A 23,571-nucleotide genomic window follows, 5' to 3' on the forward strand; every position below is an offset into this window, starting at 1 on the left:
ACAGTGAGATTAATGAGAACTGCAAGAAGACAGATATCATTTAGGTTTCAGTTGCCTAGGGTTTTCAGGTGCCTGTATTTTTATGAGCAGGGCTACATGGGTTGCAAATGGAAAAACGCAAAAAGCAGCAGATGCAGCAACGCTTGGCATGAGGGACTTTGCAGCATGAGCCACTCAATCAAGCGTGTTTCAGAGTGGATAATTAATACTGCATTTCAGCTTCCCTGAGCACCTCCACCAGTAAAACAGATTTGAAAAGTGTGCAGATAGTTTATTAAACATGGCAAAGTGATTACATTAGACAAATAAGACAGACTCGCCGGTGTGTGTGGATTTAAAGCAAGAAGATGAATATTTAAATCCAGATTTTTTCCAAGGAAGGTGGCAAGTCCTTGATCAAAACCTACAGCTTGGCAAGAGCAGGGCTCGCAGGCTTATTCACGGTATTTCCCGGGCAGACTAGTTCTGCATTAGCACAACATTCATCAAAGTCCAAATAATTAAGGATCCTGACTCAATATATGTTCTTCCTCCATTTAGAGTCCACTTCATTTTATTTCAAATCCCACAGTGGTTTTGCTATGTCACACAAAAAGTAAAGGAAAAGCAGGTTTCCTCTAATTCACAAAAGAGAATCGGAAGACATGCAACACAGGCAGCAGCAGCGAGCCAGCCTGCGAGCTGTGTGAAACAAAACCCAACAGAAATAGAAACGTCACTTTTCAGGGCGCTCTTTTGGCTAAGATGGTAGAAAACAGGATGTGAGCATCAGTTGCTGTGTGCAGAAGAGAGGTTATTCAGAATAGCAAGTTCACGCGCAGACTGGGTCTTTTACCCTGTAAGGAAAGAGTGGGAGGAAGGGGGAAAAAGCTTTCAACCCACGCACCACTGCCCTGCCTACTTGGGTTTTCCCCGGTCTTTTTTTAACACAACTCGCAAGCAGTCGTTTTAAAGCGCGATGCTCACACACAGCCACCCATGAAACAGGACCGCGTGGGAAGCCCGCGCGTGCTTCGAGTGTGCCAAGGAGGAGGAGAAGGACACCTTCCTTGGGAAGAGGATCCGCGGGCAGCCAAAGGAGTGCCCGCAGCCCCAGCAGAGGGACTGGTGCAGCTGCCGATGGGACAGGAGCCCATCTGCAGGAAGGGAGGGCTTGAACACCAGAACAAGAAGAAAAGTAGAGCCTGAGGCAGGGGAGGGGAAAGAGAGAAACCGATGGAGCCTAGAAACCTCTGGAAATTAGAAAAGCAGCATCAACTGCGAGACAGGGCTAACCCACCGCCTCCACCCCTCCCGCCCCGTGGTATTTACTAGCGAGCTATCACTCATTCTAATCATAGTATACAAAAAGGCTGCTGATCAATATTGCACAAGGGTGATTAGTGCTCAGTGATTAAACATCACTGTATGAATTTATCTGACTCAACGTGCCTGAAGTGGAAGGAAACAGGGAGAAACACTTTCTGAGCGGACTCCAGTAATGAAAATTGACAATTCATCCACCATCAGATGTTAATGCTGCGAAGAGTTCAGAAGTAGCAAGGCGGAGAAGATTTATGATATTCTCAGAAGGACAGAAAATTGTTTTCCTCCAAATTATTCAAGATGAAATGTACCTTTGAACAAATCTACCCTCTAAAGGAAAAGAAAATCTCATTTAAGGATGCCGAAGTGAGGCTATTTTGATGACACAGGTGTCACGCAAACCGGCCCGCTGTGACCTGAGTCACTGCTCCAGGTCCCCTGTGATCTTTTTCTCTATCGGTTTCACACAGGAAGCCTTCATGTTTGACGCACCAAAAATAGCAGACGTTTTACAAATGAAAATCTTGGTTCAAAAAAGCTTGCAACTTTTTTTCTTTTCTAAAATGCAAATGCACTCTCAGCACAGCGCGACGATGAATTAAAGCCCTCCACCCGGCCATGCTGTCCTCGGCCAGACGTACGCGAACGGCTCCCCTGCTACATCATGCAAGTTAGAGACAGCTAAGAGAAAAAGAAACAAAACTATCATTAGGAAACGAATACCTAAATGTGAAATGCAACCAAAAATAACACACACACTCCCTTGCAGAGAAAGACATCCAGCTAGAGAACGAGGTCCAAATCGCTGAAGGCCCTATGCAAAGGCTGAGCAAAAAGGAAGGGGCACCTAAAAATTAACTGCATTGATCCAAAGGACAACTAAAAACTTCTGAGAGCACCCATCTCACATTTCAGATCTGCGTGGCACCCCAAGCCCTGCTGAAAAAGCAATGGCTGGCCCTCCAGCATGGGGGCGGTGTGAAAATCTACCCGCAGCTCCCGCCAATGCTGCATAGCAGAGGATTTCTCCAATTGCGGTGTTTTCTCTGCAAAAGGGTCTCCAGGGAAATGCCAAACATACCACCAACAAAAGTTTGAAAGAAGCTCGACATATTACAGCTTTATCGTAACCTCCAGAATCTGGCTTTAATGCTGCTAATTCATGGCATTTTACCATACTGGGATTTTAGGTGTTTTTATTAGAAAAGTCATGAGATGGTGCAAAATCATGAAAACAAACTGAAAGAAACCAAAATGTTTCCAGCTGTCTTCATGTCTGTAAAGAGCCTGGAAAGGGATCTAAGAGGTTCTAAAATAAGACACCCCCCATTACTTTAAATAACATCACGATTTTTAAGCCAATTTCATAAATGTCAGGGCCTAAATCTCTGCCTAAATAATCCCCCCCAAACCCATCGTATGCATCCACACCTTTACACACACCCCCACCTGGACACCAGCACTACTTCACCTAACTGAAAAGCCACCCGACACTCATTTAGATAATTACAGAAATCCCTTCCTTTACAAAAAGAAGTGTCTATCTGTATGAAGGGTGAGAAGGAATCCCACCCCATTAACAGAGCTCAAGTTACACATGGCTTGAATTGAAAAGCCACTCAAACAAGCTGCGGCACCATCCTATTGTTTAAACTGATGCCAAACAACAGGAATCGACTGTCAAAACAGGAAAAAACAGAGCTGCCTGATGAAGCAGGCTCTTTCCCTTTTTAATGCATGCCTGAATTAGAGATTCAGAGTGCAAATCCAAAATCAAGACGGTGACCCCTGCTTTATAAATTGTGGGGGAAATAAGTCGAGGTTGACGTGACGCACACATGGGTAAGTCCACCGCAACGAAGCCGCGGCCGCCGGTCCCGTCAGCTCAAGCCCAGCCAAACAGATTTTTGGCATACTCGACACTGAAGGGTGAGAGGGACTCGAGTGGTGGTGAAGGAGCAGATGTTAATTAGCAAAAGTGGGCAGATCACAAGCATGTTTACTTTGAAACTAAAATAATGCAAATATTTTAGCTGGGGGAAGGGGGCCACATTTTCCTATTTTTTCCCCAAGTCAGCAGAAAAACAGGATGAGAAAGCAAAATCTTTCCTTCGATTTCAATACTACCAATTAAAATCAAAGCTTTCTAAATGAAAATTTTGTATTTCATCTCAAACAAGAGGAGTGACAGAGAAGCTTGTCTCTTCGTGGAAACGGTCATAATTACATTTCTGGTTTTCCAAATTCAAAACTGCTCAGCTCTGAAAGCCAACAGCAAATGACACATCAAAGCAGACTTGTTAAGCCAAGAACAAGGAACTTTATCCCTCCAAACAAAAGCAGCGCTGCCTAAAAAGGCACCCAAGTCTTACAGGTGTTTTAGCAAGACCCGGCAGAACAACTAACAGAACTGGAGGCTTTTTACTAAATTTTAAGGGCCGGTTTGTTTGGGGAAAAAGAAAAAAGAAGAAAAAAAAAAGCAAAAAAAACCACAACCACAAACAAATGAGAGAGACAGTTCAGGTTAGTATCGTGATTTAGTGATCTGTTCAGACTAACTGGTAACCATTTGTGGCAAGAGAACACTTCTGTCCTAAGGAAATTTTGCCCAGCCATGCCACTACAAGCAGCATATTGGTTCCTAATGCAGAAATACAAGGAGGTAGGAAGCTCTATGTGACAATCCAAATCCATGCTGCTTTTTGCTCCCATTTTACCTTAAAAGCGTTTTGATGATCTAAAAACCAAAGTGGCTATGTAGTGTTTATATACATACGCACACACATGCTCACAAAGGGATAGAGAGATACAAAAATAAATTAATTTAAGCAGAAGAGGAAGTACAGCCTGAACAATAAAATCCCATTTGTCTCAATAGCTGGGAGCTAGCACTGTGCTGAGTCTTCAGTGCAATTTGTCTCTTTATGACAGCTTCTTTCCTCTTTCTCTGCCATGCATCCAAACGTCTAAAAAGCATTAGAACTTGATATATAATTGGAAAACAAAACAAAAAAAAACACCTACCCTTTTACAACAGCGAGGTTTGCATATTTAGCACTGAGGGAAAACACTGATCTTTAGAGATGGGGGTAGGAGAGAGAAGAGCCGAATTAATTAGTGCAGCAAGGTAATTAGGTAACAATAAACACATTATATCAGCTGCCAAAACAAGAAGAACATTTTGGACAGGTTCGTTTGACTACTTCAAAGCAAAGAAGCTCAATGCTAGAATTGTCAGCATTTGTCGGGCGCCCAACCAGCTCAGCCCCGTAGCGACCCCCGAACTTCCCTCCTGCCCAACAAAGTGCCCCAAACCTGCAGCTCCCGGGGCATGCCCTGGCTATGCGGGAAACCAGTGAATCATTTACAGTCCTCCTCTGCTGAAGTACCTCAGGAAGGGTGGAACCATGTCGGGCTCCTGTCACCACCTTCCCTTACGTTCATATGTGACTATAGTCTATGAAGGTGAGCCCTGCAGGACCAAATGCCTCTTGACCCAGGAGCTCCCTACTATTTTCTCTGAAAGCCTTGGTGCAGCTGCGGCTCAGCCAGCAGCATCTGATTCTTACATCCCTCCAACATCCCTCTCCAAAGTGCTGCACGTGGTCAGTAGGATCAGGAGCAGTAGGATCCCCGGACGTGCAGCGTTCCTCTCGTGCAGCAAGGCCGGAGGAGGCTGCACACGGACAGGCAGTACAGGACAGGGGTACTGAAGAGAATCTTTGCCAACAGTTTTTCTGCATGGCAAGGACTTTATTCCAAAGATGAACCACGTGAAATATTTAGCTCTACCCAACAATTTAAGAACAGACCTAATGGCAAAACTGCTACTTCTATTACATTCTCTGTTGCCCGTAACCGTGATGTTCATCCCCTTCCTCCTAACCTAAAAGCATTTCAAATTTTTTTTTTTTTTCCGAATTTAAACGGAACCACGTAACCTTCGGAGACGTGTGTTCCCACTCTCCACCCTTCAAATAAAAGGGTGAGGAAAAGAGTAGGAAATACGGAAATGAAAGCTTGAGATAAGGTGTGTCAGTACCTAACCCCAGTCTTGCACTAACCCCTCATCCCCTGCGTGTCACACTGTAGGCATTTTCTGCCCACTGTAAAATCAGAAGACCATTTACAATAGCTGCCTCATCCCAGTGAGCACCCTCCCACATTAGGCAGCGTTGGGATCTCATAAATACAGCTCTGGAGCAGAGCCTAATTTTCTGCTGATAGCTTGAATGAGCGTGAATTCTACTGGTAGCATTCAGCCCGCTTCTCTTATGCAAGGTCCCATAAACAAGTTCCTGCTCTGTGCGCTGCCACAGACACTTCTCCCCGCTATTCAGACTTCCCCGTCCAGACGCCCATTCACTCCTCCACCTACCAACAGGCGTCTTTCTGCAAGTTACACTGGTGTTTCAGCATCCTGGTAGTACTCAGCTAGTGGCAAATTGCTGCTGTTCTCTGCTGCAATGAAGCACAGCAATTCGGCGTGCTGGAGATAGAGTTTTGGTATCATAAGTCACTGGTCGAGGACAGCAATTTGGGCTCTTTTCTACTGTAGGAAGGAAAAACCCACTCGCATTTAAGATCCTTGGAATGAGTCCTCTCACAAATTCCTACAGCAGTTCCCAGGGCAAAGTTTCCATAACACCCAGCATGGAATTTGAAGAACATAACTAACAAATTAAAATGTACCGTCTCCAAAATGACCTATGGATAACTGAGTAAGAGCCACAGACATCATTTATGGCTACAACTGCTACTTTCCACACAGCCCCCAGTCCCAATCCTGCTGTACCCAAGAGTAAATCCAAAGCAGCTCCTCTGAAGTCACGAGTCCAGCCTGGTGTGAGAACAGAAGGAAAACAAGTAATATTGCAGGGCAAAAGGGGCCAATAAGTGACCTATCAAAAATTCAGGAGGAATAAAAACCCTAATGCTGAAGTAGTCACCCCGCTTCTTCCTCCCTGCCGGTCTGCACCTTACGTGACCTCCGTCACCGATGAGCCTGAGACCACTTCAGCCACAGGAAATTTAGGGCTTGGGGAAGCAAGCTGAGCTGCCAGTGACTATATATAGATCCTGTCCGCGTCCAGACTCTTACAAAATGCTTATTCTCCAAAAAAGATAGCCGCATTTCTATTGCCATTGCAATAACCTTTACTAGATGTCCAGATACTGCAGCGAGGAGCATGGACACTGGTTTTGCTCCAAGGGAAAATACCTCGGGAGCCTCTCGCTCACAGCGGCACAGCCGAGGAAGGTGCTCCTTGCCCTCAGCCCCGAGGCCAGGCAGACTGCTGGAGTCAGAGCGTCCCAGCAGCAGGTCGCAGGCCCCTCTCCAGCAGCAAGAGCACTGCTGCACTCCTAGGGCAGCACAGCCTTCCTCTCCGCGATTTAAGACGCACGCTATTCCCTCCATGCCCGAATTCTTCCAGTGCAGAGAAAATACACAGAAGTTAAATCAGAAAAATTAAGGCATAAACTGTTACATTCAAGCAGACGCACAGGATCTATTTAACCTTCAAAGACTTCATAATGCAAGCTTCAAGGACAGGGACTCCTAAGTGCGCCTGGACAGACTGCCTGGGATTTTCTGCTGCTTGTCAATTAAGCACTGACAGGCGATCGATTCTGGCACCTCCTCTTCTACCTGTAATAATTTCCAGTCCCTGAAACTGAGCAGGTATCCAGCCCATTTTTGGCTAGCTGTGAGGCACCAGAGGAAGCAGGGAACAGCTGGGCAAGGGGCTGAAACTTACTGGGAATTAAATCGAGTGACAGGTGTTAGCAAGGCAAAATTAGCCATTGTTTTTTACTTGAGAACTAAAACTGAAGGGCTGAATCATGACAAACCAGTTGCCACTGGTGAAGAATGCAAAGTCTCATAGTTCTCAGCAAATTTCTTCTTTGTAACAAACTGACTTAAGCTACAAGTGCCAACAAACAAGCAAGATCTATTCATGCTTCATTAAAGCAAACTTTCTTCACTATCTTCTTTACATAGAAAACAGAAGACTTAACGCTGCTTCAGAACACCATATGATGAATCAAATAAGAGCAAATACTTTTACAGGGAGGGAAATCTTCATGAGCTTAAAAAACTCAAACAAGCGTGCAGCGCAGCCTTTCCCTAAGTGCTTACTGAGCAATACCTCACCAGAGGTAGCTATATGGCTTTTTCTTGAAGGAAATCTGTGTCCACAAGTCTAGCTGCATCGTAACGCGTTGCTTTGTTAGAGCTACAGGCGGTGTTTGCATGACACCCTTATCTAGCAGTGCTCTGCCCAGTCTCTAAATGACACAAGTCACTTACTGCTGAACACTAAGCCACCACCCATCAACACACAAACACCAAAAAATTTAAAAACAGAGTCCCGCTGGGCTTCTTGTTCGTAAGGATTTTAGCCTGTGTTACCCTGGCCCATTTGTTTAACTACATTTATCATGAAGACGCAGCAGTAAGACAGCAGAAAACGATCCAGGAGGCGCAGGTACGAGCAGCCAGAGGCCGCTCCGCAGACCCCGGCGGGCCAGACGTCTGAGTAACGTGCGGAGGAACGCGGAGCTGCCGCAGCGCTTTGCTGCGATCCCGGCCGCCCGGGTCAGCGAGCGGCGCGCAGCATCTGCGTGGCACCGCGGCGAGGGGAGGCAGGTCCTTCGGCAGCTCAGAGGCTACTCCCGGCTGCCAGAAGGGTCTCTGCGACTGCCGCTCGGTTACGGCCGGGCCTCTGAGCGCTCTGTCAAGAGGTCCTTGCCCAGGAAGCGACGGCGCGCAGCACGACTCGCTGCTCGGTTTCAGCCAACGTAAAAGGCTTCGCTTCCCCTCAAGGAAAGGAAGGAGGAAGTCTAAAGGACACGCGTTTTGTAATTAAAACGGATGCTTTGATGTGTTGGTGAAGAACTGAAGCGCGAGACAAAAGCAGCGAATGCTGGGCAGGACGAGCAAACCCCCCAGATCCGCAGGTCTCCTCTAACTCCCCACGGAGCAGCCTTCGTTAGCGACACGTAACGTGCCTCTCCTCAGCCGTCCCCGTCCCTAACTGCTCTTCAGAGCATCCCCAGCACAGCTCCCCTCGGAGCCACCTCTGCTGCTCGTATTAAGGCCTTTGGGCAAAAGAAACGAACAAACCTTACAAAGGTGAGAAAACATCCATGCGTGTGTGCCCACGCTCCGCACTGCAGTTTTCTTAGGACCATTTTCAGCCCAAGACCCGTGCTGCCGCTGGCACCCGCCCGACCCCGACGGCCATGAGCTAAGCAGGGAGCTAAAAATGAACCCAACTGAATTAGCCCACTGAAAAATAACCCAACTGAAAATAAAGTTTTCAGCCAGCTCGCCGTGCAGTGACACGTGCTGGTAAGAGCTGGAGAGGGGCTTGCAAGGCAGCCCCGGGGCCATTTAATCCCCCACCAGAGGGAAGGTGGCCAGGCCGCGGAGGGGCCGTGCCTGGTGCTGGCAGCCCAGGCTTTGACCAGGTTAACCAGCCATAAAGCACCCCAAAAAGCTGCTAAGCACAGGCCGCTTGAGCAACAAAGACAACAGCCCTGCTCCTGGAGAAAACCGAAAGCCAACTTCTTCAGCAGAAGAAAGCCTCCAGCTGTATTTGAACTTCTCTCCTTTCATCCCAGCTGTACCTGGGGGAAGCGTCTGGTGCTCCAGCCTCCAGCAGGTCTCTCCCCTCTGGCACTGCCCCTCGGGCAACCCAACCGAGGGCATTCCCCATCCGTCCTGTCACCTGTGGGCTGTCAGCTGGACTGTGCTGTGGCCTGAGCCGGGGAATCAGGCTGAAAAGCAACTCAAGAATTAAAAAAGAGGGGGGAAGATCTAAGAGCAGATCCACGGTTTGCCACTGGAACGCAAAGTGCGTGTGTCAGCAAGGTGCTGGAGCAAACAGCCACCAGCAAGGGAGGAGCGACCGCAGCGAGAAATGGCAGCGCTGCTTACCATGCTTCTTGTCGTGTCAGCAAAGGGTGAGGAGCACACACGCGGCCAGTTACTCCAGTTTATTTAGCCCAAGCAACCAGTCTGCTCTGGGAGGTCAGAGCCTGCCGACGTGGTTAGCCATCCATCACAGAGCTCTTCCCCGCGAGCAAGGTACGGCAACCACCCGAGATCCAGGTTCAGAGGACTCTCCGGTACTGCCAGCTCTTCACGATCATTGGGAGGAGAACCGATGATGCACTGCACAGCTCCAAACCGGTTCATGCACCCAGTCACTACCGCAAAGAGTGAGCTACGGTGTAAAGTCAACCAGCTGGAAGCCAGTCAAATGGAAGAATATTATTTCCATGCAGAGCTTAGGAAATGTATTATTTACATGTTCTGTGCGATTTCTTGGTTTTGCACTTCAAAACCAAAACTGAAAGGGTTCAAGAAAGCTCTCCACGAATTGTGTGATATCTGGAAATCCCGTATTAGGGGAAGGTTCTAGAGACCGCTATGACTTCTCTGGAAGGAAATGACCCTCATTTCTTCAAAAAACGATTTGAGGAGAAAATTTCTGAGAACTAGACAGCTTTTTAATACGACAGACCGAGGTAAAAGAAAATGGACTTCAAGTTCAACAAGACTTAGAAAAACACATTTCCTTTTAACAATTTGGGAAATTAACAGCTGGATCAGTTTATTTAGGACATTATTTTACTAATGGAGCCAACATCATCTGAAGTCCTTGACGTGAGTCTGCGGGTTTTCTTTAACACTTTAGCTCCACCAGATGTTACAAACCTAGTGAAATTCTGACATCTGTGCTATTTGGGTCAGTGCAGGTGACAATATCAGAACTGGAGGAGATCATTTCTATCCCCAGCGTGCCACACAGCTCTCACAGGAGATCTTCCTGAATAAGGTTAGAAGAGGGAGGAGACCATCACCGTTGTGTATATGCAGACTGGATTAAGAGATCTCAATAAAGAACAACCAGGCTCATTCACCTCTTGCTCCAGCTGGCTCTTTTCTCTCTGCAGGACTTTAGCTGTCAAAAGCCCGGCAGTTACCACCTCGGAGGAGAGATGCTCGCAGGAGGGGCTCCTTACTGGGAAGTCCCCCGCGGCTCTCAGCGCACACCCAGCCACGGTGTGATGCGGCGTGTAGGAAAGGTGTGCGTGAGCCGGGGACAACTTAGAGGCCGGCTCCCTCGGAGCCCTACAACCACTCAGGAGCCCTCAGACCTCAGAGCCCGCTCCAGACGGAGGAGGAGCCTGGCTGGATCTCCATGACCCAGTTATGGTCCACGGACTTCTAAGAATAACTCCTACATCAAGCGAGGAGAATTTTCTTCTCCCGTCCCCATAAACATATCCCTTACCCTCATTACATTTTTATTGAGACGTCCCTCAGCACGAGTGCCAAACAAACCTTTAAGAGTCTTGAATTTCTTCGGCGTGCACGCGGCCGGGGGCACATGCGTGTTTCCCTGCCTCGGACAGCACAGGGCGCTCACAAAGAGGAGCCCGCTGCAAGGAGGGGTGCAAAGAGCACGGGGCGAGAGCCTCAGCTTCTGCAACTGGGTGCTGCTGTGACAAAACAGATCGCAGAGAAGCCAGCGCTGTCCCTTCCCCTCCTTTCACAGTAACGATTGAGAAAGTTTGCGTTCACAGAAGGCACAGACGGATCGCATGCCCTGAAAACACACCCTCACCCGCCTTTGTTCAAAGCGGGAATCCCTACGCGGGTAACACAAACCTTCAAGGGGGGAAAAAAAATAAAAATGGGGCTTTAACAACATTTTTCAGCAGACCCTTAGCTCCAGCAGCACTAGTGGGCGCAGCTATAATTACAGCAAACCTACATAATGCGTCTGAACTAGCTGAGCCCTTTCCCTGCGAGCAGAGGAGCTGCCACATCAGTAACTCTGTTGCTAGGGCAACTGCTTACTTTCCATATCAACTGCACACTCGTTGCTGTGGAGACACATATACAAGAAAAATTCCTCTCCATAGCCAAGGACCAGATGGTAGGGAAGTCAGGGAAGTCATGGGCTAGCGGGCTGTACTAAATGGGACGTACGCTAGAGGACATTCAGATCCCTGCGCTCACAAAGGGATTACTCTGAATGGCTGGGCTCACAAGTCCGGCAGGACAAACAAAGGCGGGGAACCCCGCTTCTGCTCCCCATCGCGTGACACTTCACACCCTGGCCAACTGTTATTAGACCGCTGAGCTCAAGGCAGAGAGGTGTGCACAGGCGAGGGCTCAGCGTTTTCCCCTCTCCGGCCCTTCTGCCCGTCTGCACCCCGAGGTCGGCCTCGTGGCCGAGCCCCGCGCACAGCCGCCCTGCCGGGTGAGCCCCACAGCTCCGCAGCCGAAGGGGATGGTGGTGGTGCCCCCATAAACCTGGGGGACGTCCACAGGCCTGGGGGGACGTCCACAGGCCTGGGGGGACGTCCACAGGCCTGGGGGGACGTCCACAGGCCTGGGGGGACGTCCCTTCCCAGCATCGGGCCCAAGAGCACCAGAAGAGGCAGGCGGAGCGACGCGGCCTGCGAGCCCTTCTTTCCGTGACAGGGATCTCAGGCCAGGAAACGCACGCAGGAAAAGCTGCATGTATTAAATACATATTTAGCCCCATGAATACAAATCAGGGGAGCCCAAGACTGAGAAAACTACCAGGCGGAGGGAATTCGAGAAAGAATTAAGTGTTCAGCAGAACTTTTTTTAGAAAAACGATTACTGAAAGGCTACGCAAACAAACACTGGAAAGCACAACTATGAGAGGAAAAGCTTCTAGCTTTTCACAATGTGTCAGCGCACATCAACTAGCAAATGCCTGCAATTCCCAGCACCGATTAACTCCTTCCCCCCATCCCGCACGTTTCAGAGCCTCGCTTGTTGGCGTTTCAGAGCAAGCCGTGTGCTAAATGCTCTTTACCCTCACATAAAAGCAGAAGGACAGGCAGACTCCGAGCCTGCAGTCTGCAGAACCTGGCTGCAAACTGGGAGAAGCAGCATGAAATGGTTCCTTGTAACGGGGTCACCCCTTCCCCCCAGGTCCCAGGGACCCCGCTCAGATTTACAAGCCACCTTCTGAACAGAAGAGAGATGCTTGCTGATGAGAGATGAACAGGGAGATGCTTGCTGTAAGGCACTCGAATCAAACCTCAGGGTGCAGGCACGCACATGAACATATTTCAACGCCAGCAGTTGAGGTTTACTGCTTTCCAAGTCCACAATTAGCTGTCAGGCACCTGATTCAGCAATCCTGACCGAGCGCCAGCTCTGCGCCCGGGTCTCTGCCGGCCGTCCCTCGGCCAGGACACGAGATAAAAGCAGCAGGGCACTTAAACGGCCCGAGTCTGTGCTTTTTAACTTTCAGATTTTCATCTCAATTACATTAATGCTGCCAACCAGCAGGGTGACCGGGTAGTTATTAAGGGCTCAGGAGCAGGAAAAGATGGAAGAAAATCCCTCTCATAACCTGGGCTTTTCCAGGGAAGCACAAACCCCACCTTGTCACTGCTATAGGCAAGGACTCCCACCACACCTTATCGTCGCGCTAGGTAACCATGGATCTAATTGTGGATTCGCGACGTAGGTGACTAGTCATGCATTGTGCTCCTCCACTTCCCCGTGGAGAAGCGCTTCGTGGTATTGTTCATATGATCTCGGAAGGCTGCCGGATATTTGACAGATATACATGAAGACAAGTTCCTCATAGGAAGGAAGCTGTAATCTAAATAGACAACTTGTAAACAGAGGAAGAGGGATAGAACAAACGGCAATGCTAAGCATACGCCTTGCCAGTTACAATTTTTTTCTTTTTTTAAGAGTATTGTGTTAAGGCTTCTTATGGTCTGGGGCAGGGTCATAAAAGCCTGGTGTGGCACTTGTTATCACAGTCTCACTTCCAAACAAGAATTTAAGACTGGTTTGCATGAAACAAGATCCAGTCCAGGCACAAGTTTTTTAATCTCATACACAATCGTTCACAGCAACTGATTTGTAAAATTACCAACGTACAGTGTGTCAACTCCAATATGTGGACAGTGGATTTCAGGGAACGACATTAAAAATAAATAAAGTCAATCATTTAAAACGGCAAAACTGCTGAGAAAAGAAAGTTAATTAACCTAAAATGGAAAGCTGTTAGCTTAGGGTAATGTAAGATTCTTCCTCTAGAAGAAGAAAGCTTCTATTCCACGGCATTTAAAGTTAAATCGCACCCAAAATAGGGAGAACAGCACCACCAACAGAAGTCTAGCTTCAGGGTAGCCAGTGACGAGACAATCACAGCATTCACTTAACCGAAATACAAAAGCAGAGTGCATCTATTATTTCTGCCAGCAGAAAGCCTCCACTTTCTGATCTTCAGCCAGCTGCAGAGACAGACTGTCAGCAGTGTGATTCTACCTGCTATTTATTCCGCCAACCTGTGAGAAGGACTGTGAAATTAATCTGCACGCTGGGGTTTTTATCGGAATACTCGTACTTGGCCAAAGGTTCACCCAGACCACTGCTTCTGGAGGCCGTCCCCTTCCGAAAACGGTATCTGCTCCCAGTCAGATTTATGCAATAGAAGGTTATGCAAAGCACTGCCTCCGCCGCTCGGCTCGTTTCCCCATTCCCTCACACACAGCCTCTTCCTGCAGATGCAGTTGAGGATCCAGCAGTGAAACCAGACAGCAACTACAGAGACCCGAAAGCAAAAAATCTGTTCCCCAGACTTCTGCCACTGCACTGTTCCCAGAAGCTGCAAACGTCCAGAGAGAGAACAACCGAATTTTTGGTAACTTTCACCTGCGATGCCAGACCTATCTCCTCTGTTTGAAGAGTTTCTCTAAAACCTGCCTGAAACAGACTAAAGCTTCATCACCAAAATTCAGAACTACTTCTGCTTGGTTAAAAAAAAAATTAAAAAAAAGAAAGTTTTTTTTCTGATTACAACACAGAGCAGTAAAAAAAGAGATGGACTCTTACATAAGGCATACCCTTTCACTATACATTTGTATAAGCCAAGAACAGCAAGCGGCCTATTTATAACATGATTACATTCATCTAGTATAGCTGGAAACCATTACCACAGCATGGTAACTAAAAACAATATTTAACCACTATGCATGAAGACACCAGCTGGGGGGAAAAGAAAAAACACACACACCGAGTACTTTCTTACAGATGTCTAGACAATGAATTTAATAAAATCAGAATGAGCCATGCTAAAGAAATGTTGGCTCTCTGAATTTAATGAACTACGTTACCAGGGACAGCATTGCGTATTCTCCATTTTACTATTACGAATTTATTTTAGGACTAGCAGGTGAATTTTATCAGAGCCAGACAGGTTTCCACAGTTCCGAACTTACCTGACTTCTGTCTTTGTCCACTTTCTTAAAACACTTATTCAAGGATAGATTATGTCTCACAGAATTTTTCCATCCAGTGGGCGCGTTTGCAAAATATGGAAAGTGTTCTAAGATCCAGTTGTATATATCCTTTACAGGCAGTCTTTTGGTTGGCGAGTCCTCGATGGCCATAAATATGAGGCAGCTAAAGGAGTAAGGAGGTTTGCAGTTGGGGTTCTGCTTGGCATCGTAGGGCATGTCAGAGTGGGCAGGAGACGGAGGCGTGTCGTCACCGATGTCCTGAACGGGGCTAACGCTTCTTAAGACCGAGTCCCCAAAGCTTTTCAGTAAGTTCTTGCTCTCGTGTAACCAGTTCAAATTAGTTAGTTCTTCATCTTCCATGGCCCCTTTATCTAATCTGATGGCAGGCAAAGAGAAATCTAGGTCCTCGTCATCGTGAAGTGCCTTTGATAAATCGCTATCTTGGTAACGTTGGCTCAGTCCGCTGGGCACGCTAATTCCTGAGCCCTCTGGCTTCTTACTGGGTGGCATGACTGGACCCATTTAGGCAGAGACTCCTGGGAGAGCGAATCCAACGCAAGGGGAAAAAAGAAACAGAGAAAAAAGTTAGCTCATACGAAGATACTGCATAACATGTTGACAGCTTTTCCCCAACCAGTCACTTGGCCTTTTGCGATCTGTATTAAAAATGACAGACTCACATAAACTGGCATCCCCAAACGTTGAGTAAAATAATCTAAAGTCAGGAAAAGGAAAGAAATTTCAGTGAACGGAGTAAGATGATAACCTTGATATGCCTCAGTCCTGCGTGTACTTGACGCCCCACACAGAAAATCCTAAAGGCACATTCCTCTAATGATGAATACGTGTATCAAATCATCGAGTACTCTGAACATATCACTTTAATAGGCATGTAAACTTAAAAAAAAGAAAAAAAAAGAAAAAGAAGGGGGGGGCTTACGGCAGTTGCTTCAGATTAAGTTCAGCTGTTTCACTTTTGAGGACAATACAACAGCATTGTGAGTAAAGGCGCTCTGGCTGAAGGCTCAGGCAGCCGAGCATCCGACCCAACTACAGTCACCATTGCAACAGAACTCCAAAATTACAGCAGAGCTCCCAAAACAGAACGGGCGAGAGCAGGGAAGGAGGCAAGCAACGCACAGTAGTTTTGGGAGCGGGGCCAAGACACGGGGAAACAAGCGCCAGAGGAATAGAGCACTTTAAAAATGTATGTAAACAGAGACAGCTCTAACACAAGCTGAGCTGTCTCTCAAACATGGCAGAAAATAGAGTCGGGAGGGAGGCACGCTGCGATCCTCAGCCGCGGCCTGGGAGAGGCGGGACGGGGAGAGGGGAGCGCTCAGCAGGCCCCCGGGGATAGGGGCGAGCCGGGGGGCTCGGGGGGCCCTGGGTGATTCGGATGGCGGGTGAAGGAAGCTGTGGATGGTGGGTGAAGGAAGCTGTGTGAGCACTCAGCAGAAGCAGGCAGGAGTGAAACAGCTCTGCAAAAGCAGAGACAGACTCCCTTGGCTTTCCCGTACAGTAAAACTGCCAGCGTTTCGGTCTGGAGGGGCGAGCAGAAGCAAAATAGAATCGGTAAGGGTTAGCAGCGTACTTGAAGAACAGGCAGCCTCCTGCACAAACGCCGAGAGCGAGAGCGGAGGTTCCCTGCGCTGGGGGGCCGCCGGAGACACATTTACACGTCACGCGGGCGCTCGGCACCGCAAGCGACGGGCCAAGAGACCAGGGGATGAAGCGCACAGAGGAAAAAAGGCAGGCCAGCCATGCTGGCGGAGAGCGGCCGGGGTTATTTTAGGTGCTGCGGAGGGGCAGCAACGCAAAGGGACGGCTCCGCGCACGCCCGCCAGCTGCGGCCGCTGCTCAGAGTCACGGCGCGCGGGGCCGCCACGCAGGAAGCCCGGCAGCGCTCACGGTCACCGAGGTGCCCGAGCGCCTGCGGGCTCGGGCGAACGGGCGCGCGGAAGGGGAAAAGGCACGGGGCGGGCCGCGGGCAGCACGGGGCCAGGCTCCCCGGGCAGGAGCCGGGCGCGGGGCGCTGCCGCCGGCCCAAGTTCGCCTCCCGCGGCAAGTTGCGTCCCGGAGCCGGGCGGCTGCCGGCGCTCCCTTCATGGCGCTGTTGCCATGGCGACACGCTGCTGCTCCCCGGGCACCGGGCGCTCCGCAGCCCGCCCCGCCGGGCCCTCGCCCCGCGGCGCTGCCGGGGCTCGGCGCGGTGCTGCCGGCCCGGGGGAGGAGGGGGGGGGCGTGGGAGGGGGGCACGGCCACGGGGAGGGGTTCGGCCGCTGCCCGCCGCCAGACAAAGGCGCGGCGGCCACACGGGGCCGGTGACCCGCGGCCGGGCTCCGGGCGCGGAGCGGGCAGGGGGGCGCGGGGCTCCCGCAGCGCGGCCGGGCCGGGCCGGCACAGCCCGGGGGGGGGGGGGGGGGGGGGGCGGCACCGGCCCCCCCGCCCCGCTCCCTCCGTACTCGCCGCGCGGCCGGGGCGGCGGAGGGGGCCGCGCGCCCATTGGCCAGCGGCGCTGCCAATCGGCGCGGTTGCCAGGAGACCGGCGGTGCCCGGGGCGGGCGGGGGCGGCCGGCGGCGCGCACCCCGCCGCTGCCGCCCAGATGTCAGCGGCCGGGCCCGCGGCGCCGCTCCCGGCCGGGCTCCGGCCTCACCCCCCCCCTCCTCCGCCGGCCCCGCACCCCCCGCGGCAACTCCCGGCCAAGTTGCGGCCGGGCACGGCCGGGCCGGACCCCCCCGGTGCCCTCCGTCCCCTCTCAGCCCCGCCGGTGCCGCGCGCGACCCCCGCTGGCGGCGGGGGCTGGGACTCACCTGGCGGGGGGCGGCCTCGGCGCGGCCCCTCGGCGGCTGGCAGCGGCCCCGGCCCCGCGCTGCCCCCCCCCGCCGCCCGCCGCCCGCCGCCTCAGCCCGAGCCCCGGGGGTGCCGCGGGGGTCCCGGCGCAGGGGGCGCCGCCGGCAGCATCGGGGCCCGGGCCGCGGGGCCGCCCCGCAGCGGGTCCGCCTGGGTGCGAGCCGGAGAGCGAGAAATTGTTTCCACCGCAAACAAAAAAAGGCGACACATGACCAGGGGAGGGAGGGGAGAGAGGGAAAACGTGGGCTGGGCCAGCCCGGGCGGGAGAGCCGCGGAAGGGAGGGAGGGAGGCAGGGAGGAGGGCCGCCGGCGGGGGGGGGGGGGCTGGGAGGGCGGCGGCGCTCCTCGGGGCCGGGCTCGGGCACTCGGCACCCCCGGCGGCAGGGGGGCGATCCCCCGCAGGGCCCGCGGGCCGTGCCGCCTCCCCGCGCCGCCGCGCACCGCAGGGGCCGCCCGCCGCTGTGACACCCGGCGTGGCGCCTCCGCTGCGGGACCGTGCGGGGGAAGCCGCGGCGGCTTCCCAGATAAAACGACCCAACGGTCAGCCCTTAGCCTAAGGAGACGTCCTTTGAAATCAGGCCTGACTTCAGTTAGGAAGAACGGTGCCTTTTCTCCCCCGTTAACATATCTTGACATAGCTGGTGTTGACTTAATTAAAAAAATAAGAAAACCCTCACCATCAGTTGAGTTAGATTAATTGGAGTGAGCTAACTTGATTTAAACACCAGAGAGAAGTTGCCCGGTCTAGGCAGCTCCGGTTAAATGGGATCCCCTCCTATGTGCAAAGTGTTTGATCTTGGGTAGCTTCTGTGATCCACAGCACAGAATGAAGGTACAGCTGTCTGCCTTCGAAACAAGTACAAGAAATTGTTCTGTGGCTCAGCCCAGGATTTTCTACTCTGAGGAAGCAAGGCTTGCACTTTTAGCGTACTTCCAAAATTAGTTTGCCTTCAGTATAGAAAAGGTCTGCTGCAGGAATCTATAAGCAACATAATATGTGTTAGAAATACAGGAATGTTGGTAGAGCCCTGGACACAGAAATTATCCCTAAGCCAAGAAGAAAAGTATTTTAGCAATTTTATTTAGAAAAGTTAGGACAGCTGTCTCAAGACCTTGCAGGAATTCTCTCCTGGCCCACAGAGTCAATATTATCCTGCTTAAGCAGGATCACCACTGTATTGTACCACGTTTCTGTGCCTGTATTTAGCCATTTTCTGAGGCATCGGTTACCTTTTTTAATCTCTACAACATCTGCCAAATTCTCATTTTTAGGCAGGAGAGTAGCGACGACTTAGTTCTCAAAGTGCAGGGCTGAGAAGTGTTTCGCTTATTCTCTCAAACAAGAAATTCCTGTCATAACTCGCTAAGACCTCCTTTTGCCGATAGCTTTCCCTCCCCTACCCAGTGAACTGCTATTTCACATTCTTGCATTTTTCAAAAAGACACGCCAGCAGGATTTCAGGGCGAAGACAGTACCTGTCAGGCAGCAGGACTGCGCTGTTGCCGCTGGTAGCCGTGCCCTGTGACCGTGCTGCTTCCAGCGCTAAACCAGTCAGCAGACCATTAGTTTACACAGTTCTTATCTCATGGCCATTTTGTTCCAGACCCAAACTAAATTAGCAAGTCATAACTCCACCCACCTAAGTTTACTCCAAATGCTTCAGACGTTTCTCTTTGTGAATCAACACGTCTCTTTGCCAGACACCGAGGAGATTTATCACATTTATCTTCACTTGTAAAAGTCAAGTGTCTTCGGATTTGGAGAATCCAGCTAATGAGAAGTATTCCTGAAGTGAGAAGGGGGAAGCCTGGCGAGACACAGGGTGGTATATAGACAATATTGCACCTTGAGTAGTGCCTTACTCCGTGTGTATCCTATTCAGGTACACAGCACAGGTCTGCTCAGAATTAGGGGAAAGATTCCCCGTTAGTACTGGGAGAACAAGGTCGGTTTTACCCCCTCCCCATGGCAGGGAGGAACTTCCCCAGCGCACACAGTACGGATTACAGCGAAGCACCGACATGAGGCATTTGACGAGCACACAGAAAAGCCAGCGCAGGGGTCCGCCGCTGGGGACCGAGAGGCCTCGGGGAGCAGGGGGACGGATCCTGCAGCCCCGGCCGGAGGGCTGGCACGGGGCTACGGGCTGAGGCACCCTGCGGGAGGCAGCGGCGTGGGTGCCTCCTGCTGCCTCCTCCTCACCCTGAGCTCAGCAGCAAGGAGCCGCTGGCTGGCTCCTCCAGTGAGACAACTCTGATACCTTGCCTCTTGGGATGAGGGCGTCCCCCAGCTTCTCCTGACTCGTTAATGAGATGGTTAACTAACTTAAGAGGGCCTGCCGCTCTCTCCAAGCCATACAGTTGGCTTAGAAACTAGCAGCATCAGCACATCCAATACACGGCCATCGAGTAACTCACCAGTCTTAGGCAAGCCACCAAATTTACTTGGGTGTTGATGCCTCCATTTGTGAGCCAGGAATAACACGAACTCGTTTCGCAAAAGATTGGCAACACTGAAAGATGAAAACTATTTGTACATCAAGACCAAAGCATATGCAGCACTAAAGGCTGACGAGAAGTACCAACAGTGCAGAGCTGCACTTTAGCCCTGTGGGCTAATATACAACAGCCTAATCTTTCCACTCAGATTTCAGAATACCAACCGCAGATGTTTCAGTATCTTATTTAATGAGGATTTCCACCCATCTCCCTGCACTCCTTCATCTCTTATCCTCCTCTAGATTGGAATCCCTGATAACCCCCTACAAGCAAACGTTGCAAAATGAGCACAGCAAGGGTCACAGGCTCTTTACCAACCCTCCGAAGCTCAGCTACCCGCCTCGATTCTCCATCTCAGCTGCGAACACCTTCCTTTGCTACTATTCCAACCATGCCCCATGACCTCGCTAAATATTTCCATCTACTGCCATCTGACCCCACCAGTCTCACCATTCAATAGACCTGCACTTCTTACACTCATCCTTAAGCCCCCGTTCCTAACCTGATCTCCAACTGCAACGTCCTCACTGACTGGGATCCCTGTCAGTGTTTCTTCTCCCTGCATCACAGTCAAGTTTCTTACCTGAAGTCTGCTGCAAGTTTGCTAATTGTTCATTTGGATTTGTAATTGGATGTAGAGCTGTGCCCAAAAACCACCCAATTCTGAAAGGCCCCTGATGCGCATGTACCTAGCAAAGACAAGCAGACAGGGCTGCTGCCCTGTATTCCCTGTGACCGCTGCGATCAGCCTCTTGTACTGGGACCTCTCAGAGTCATAACATCATCCGCTGACCATCTCATTTGTTCCCATTCTTCCTCCATGCTGGCTTCCCCTATCAGTCTTGCCACTTCCAAGTTTCTGTTATCTCTGAGGCAATGGATTTAATCTTGCACGGAGCTGCTGAACACCTTCAGGCACCATTAAAAACTAAATCATGAATACAATATGTTTGCTTGTTTCCTCTTTCACAATTCCCATTACCAGCGCCCTTCTCCAGTTACCGTTCTGCAGCCTTGGACCCTTCCTTCACGCCACCAGCACTGCCCAGCATTGCCGTTTGTTGTTCGCCGCCTGCCATTCAAATACATGTTAATGCCTCCGTCTGCCCCAGCTGTAACTGGGTCCCCTCGTTCCAGGAGCAGACACTCGAAACTCTCACCGATGGCATACCAATGAGTAGTCTCATACAGAGATCCTGATCCCGCAGTATCAACACTTTGTTATTTTTGACCGTGGCAGACCAACCTGGTTTTGTTGTTTGCACCCATGCCCACTTCTGGGGCAGAGAAACAGCTGTATCCGAATTCCCACATGAAGTCACTGCCCCCCGCAGAGGTAGGAGAGCTAACTGCCTGCCTGCTCCAGTGCAGCTGCACCCTGCCTCCGTGCCCCATGTCCCCTGGCTTCTCCCACTTCAAGCACTAGCTAAGGATGCAAGCTGCACACACAATGGAGACCAAGCTTACTCCAGCTTCCTGAGAGGAGATCTATCTTTTGCTTATTCACTTGAGACATGCGGAATCAGATTTAGAAGGCATTTCCCAACCTTTCATTTAATTATCCCTCTAGTTCTCATTTGCCCCAGCTGGAGAAATCCAACAGAAACAGAAGTGAATCGGTGAGAAAAGGCGCGCCGAAATGGAGCTTCGTCAGAAGTGAGAGGAAACAAAAATATCTACAGCATTTCTGCTTCACAGTCTGAAATACACTGACTTTATTATAAAATGCACAGCTTTTATGAAATAGTTCCTTTATAAAATAATGTATGCACATTTACGACGTTATTGTAGTAACACTTGCAGATTCTGAGAAAATGAGTATGCTTAGCACTAAAATTATATACAGCTGACAAGCTACCAGCAAGTGTGTTTCTGTACATGAGTGCAGTGGGAGGAGAATATCACGCATGCTAGTTTGTCCTACACACATTTATTAAAACAGGTCCATATGAGAGATGCTTTACCAGTGTAATTACACCAACACACAAGGATCCCAAGCGTAAACCTAGCTTTTACTGGTAAAGGCAAGCTCCTGCCAGTGCGGCTTATTTTAGTAGCCCAGCCATTGGGAACCAAAATATTGCTGGGATAAACATAACTAACTGGAGTCGTCAGCTGCAATGGCTATAGCGCTCTGAAATCACATCTAACATAGCTGGTAAATTAACTGCAATATAAGACAGTACTTCTACTATTGTTGTGGTGTTTGCAGAGGCTGAAAAAAAAAAAGAACTAAAATAAAGAGCAGTTTTCTGGGATTCATTGCACAGACTCTGCTATCTGCTGCACAGGTGTAATGCAGCAAAATTTGGCCTGGAGTTATCTCAACATCAGTATTTACCACGTGGCAGCTGAAGTCAAACATACAGGTAATCAGCAAAACCAGAAATCAACTGAATTTTTATTCTTAAAAGCAAGGTGGAAGAAAAGCAGCAGCCAACATTGCATAGAAGTAAAGATCACAATCTGGGGGGGAAACTATAATGGAGGACTAAGTTCTTTTATAAAGTTTCTAAATTGTATTGCCAACAAAATTTCTGAAACTGAGACAGAATTATTTCTGGACATCTTGAGTCCTGCCTCAGTTTTTTCTGAATACAAGCTGTTAATTTCATCAAAGACTTCAGGATTTTGTCCTTTATTTGTGTACCTATACATGCAAAATTAAGTTCCATCAAGACTTCACTGATCGTGAAGTTTGTGTTCACAACTCACAAATTGAGGACCTCATGAACTGACATTAAACTCAGTTTGCTATCACTGGTGTTGTAAGCTAGGAGGTGATTACTCTCCTCTGACCACTTGCTTGCACTGGGTGGATTTCCTAGCCATGATTGCATTGATTCCCAGCTTGATTTCCAGCTCATTGTACAACAGGATATTCCAGAGTGCTTTCCTCTGCTCACCACTCAGCACTACTCTTCCTGTACATTTCTTGAACACCGTTCCCAGAGGAAATCCTGTGAGATGCAGGTCCAGATTCCCAGACTGCATCAACACGGAGATAGCCTCTATTAGGTGATGCAGTGCTGAAGTACAAGCAAGGATGACCTACAGTTGTGCCTGCCAAGCGCTGCTGTGAGGACGCAGGTTGGGTAAACAAGCAACGTGACATAAAATTATCAAGCAGACCTCTATCCTTGATGTGTTTTCAACGCTACGTACCAGTGCACCAAACACATCAGGGAGCAGAACAGAAAGCAATGAAAGATTGCAGTGGAAGGAATGAAAAAAGAAACAAATGATCAAACAAACAAACAAAAAGAAACAAAAAATTAACAAGCAAACAGACAAAACAAACAAACAAAAAAACTAAAAACAACCTAAATCACCCACATCTCACGAGAAATTTCTGTTTCCAGCAATGGCAAGAGAACCACTCCCTGGCCGCAGCACTGATGTTCGGTTAGGTGGGCTTCCCTGCAAGCAGCTTTTGGCTGCTCCCCAGTGACAAGGGATCATTATGGTGTGGGCTGACGTAGCACTGGGTCCTTAACATACTGGGTCCCTCAGCATTGCTCCGGTCTTTTTGGCAACAAGTAATGTCAGCTAGCAGAGGTAGTGAGCCACTAGATACGGCACGTCTGACG

At 49.9% G+C, this 23,571-nt stretch overlaps 1 protein-coding gene across 15 annotated transcripts in view; it reads right to left on the bottom strand.

Moving 5' to 3' along the window:
* FOXN3 (forkhead box N3) overlaps positions 1-23,571 on the bottom strand; it is a 200,564-nt gene that overhangs the window by 115,763 nt on the left and 61,230 nt on the right. For 7 of the 15 annotated variants that reach the window (XM_080593476.1, XM_080593472.1, XM_080593484.1 and 4 more), the window contains one exon: positions 14,608-15,164. In XM_080593476.1, coding sequence (XP_080449602.1) covers positions 14,608-15,150 — 543 coding nt within the window. In that variant the 5' untranslated portion in view covers positions 15,151-15,164. Of the gene's footprint in view, positions 1-14,607; positions 15,165-15,394; positions 15,417-16,222; positions 16,736-17,442; positions 17,659-23,571 lie in introns of those variants that run through there. The other 8 variants (XM_080593482.1, XM_080593471.1, XM_080593485.1 and 5 more) reach the window with 6 other exon arrangements.

This window comes from Anser brachyrhynchus (genome assembly GCF_964034855.1).
Source record: "Anser brachyrhynchus genome assembly, chromosome: 5".
Lineage (NCBI taxonomy): Eukaryota > Metazoa > Chordata > Aves > Anseriformes > Anatidae > Anser > Anser brachyrhynchus.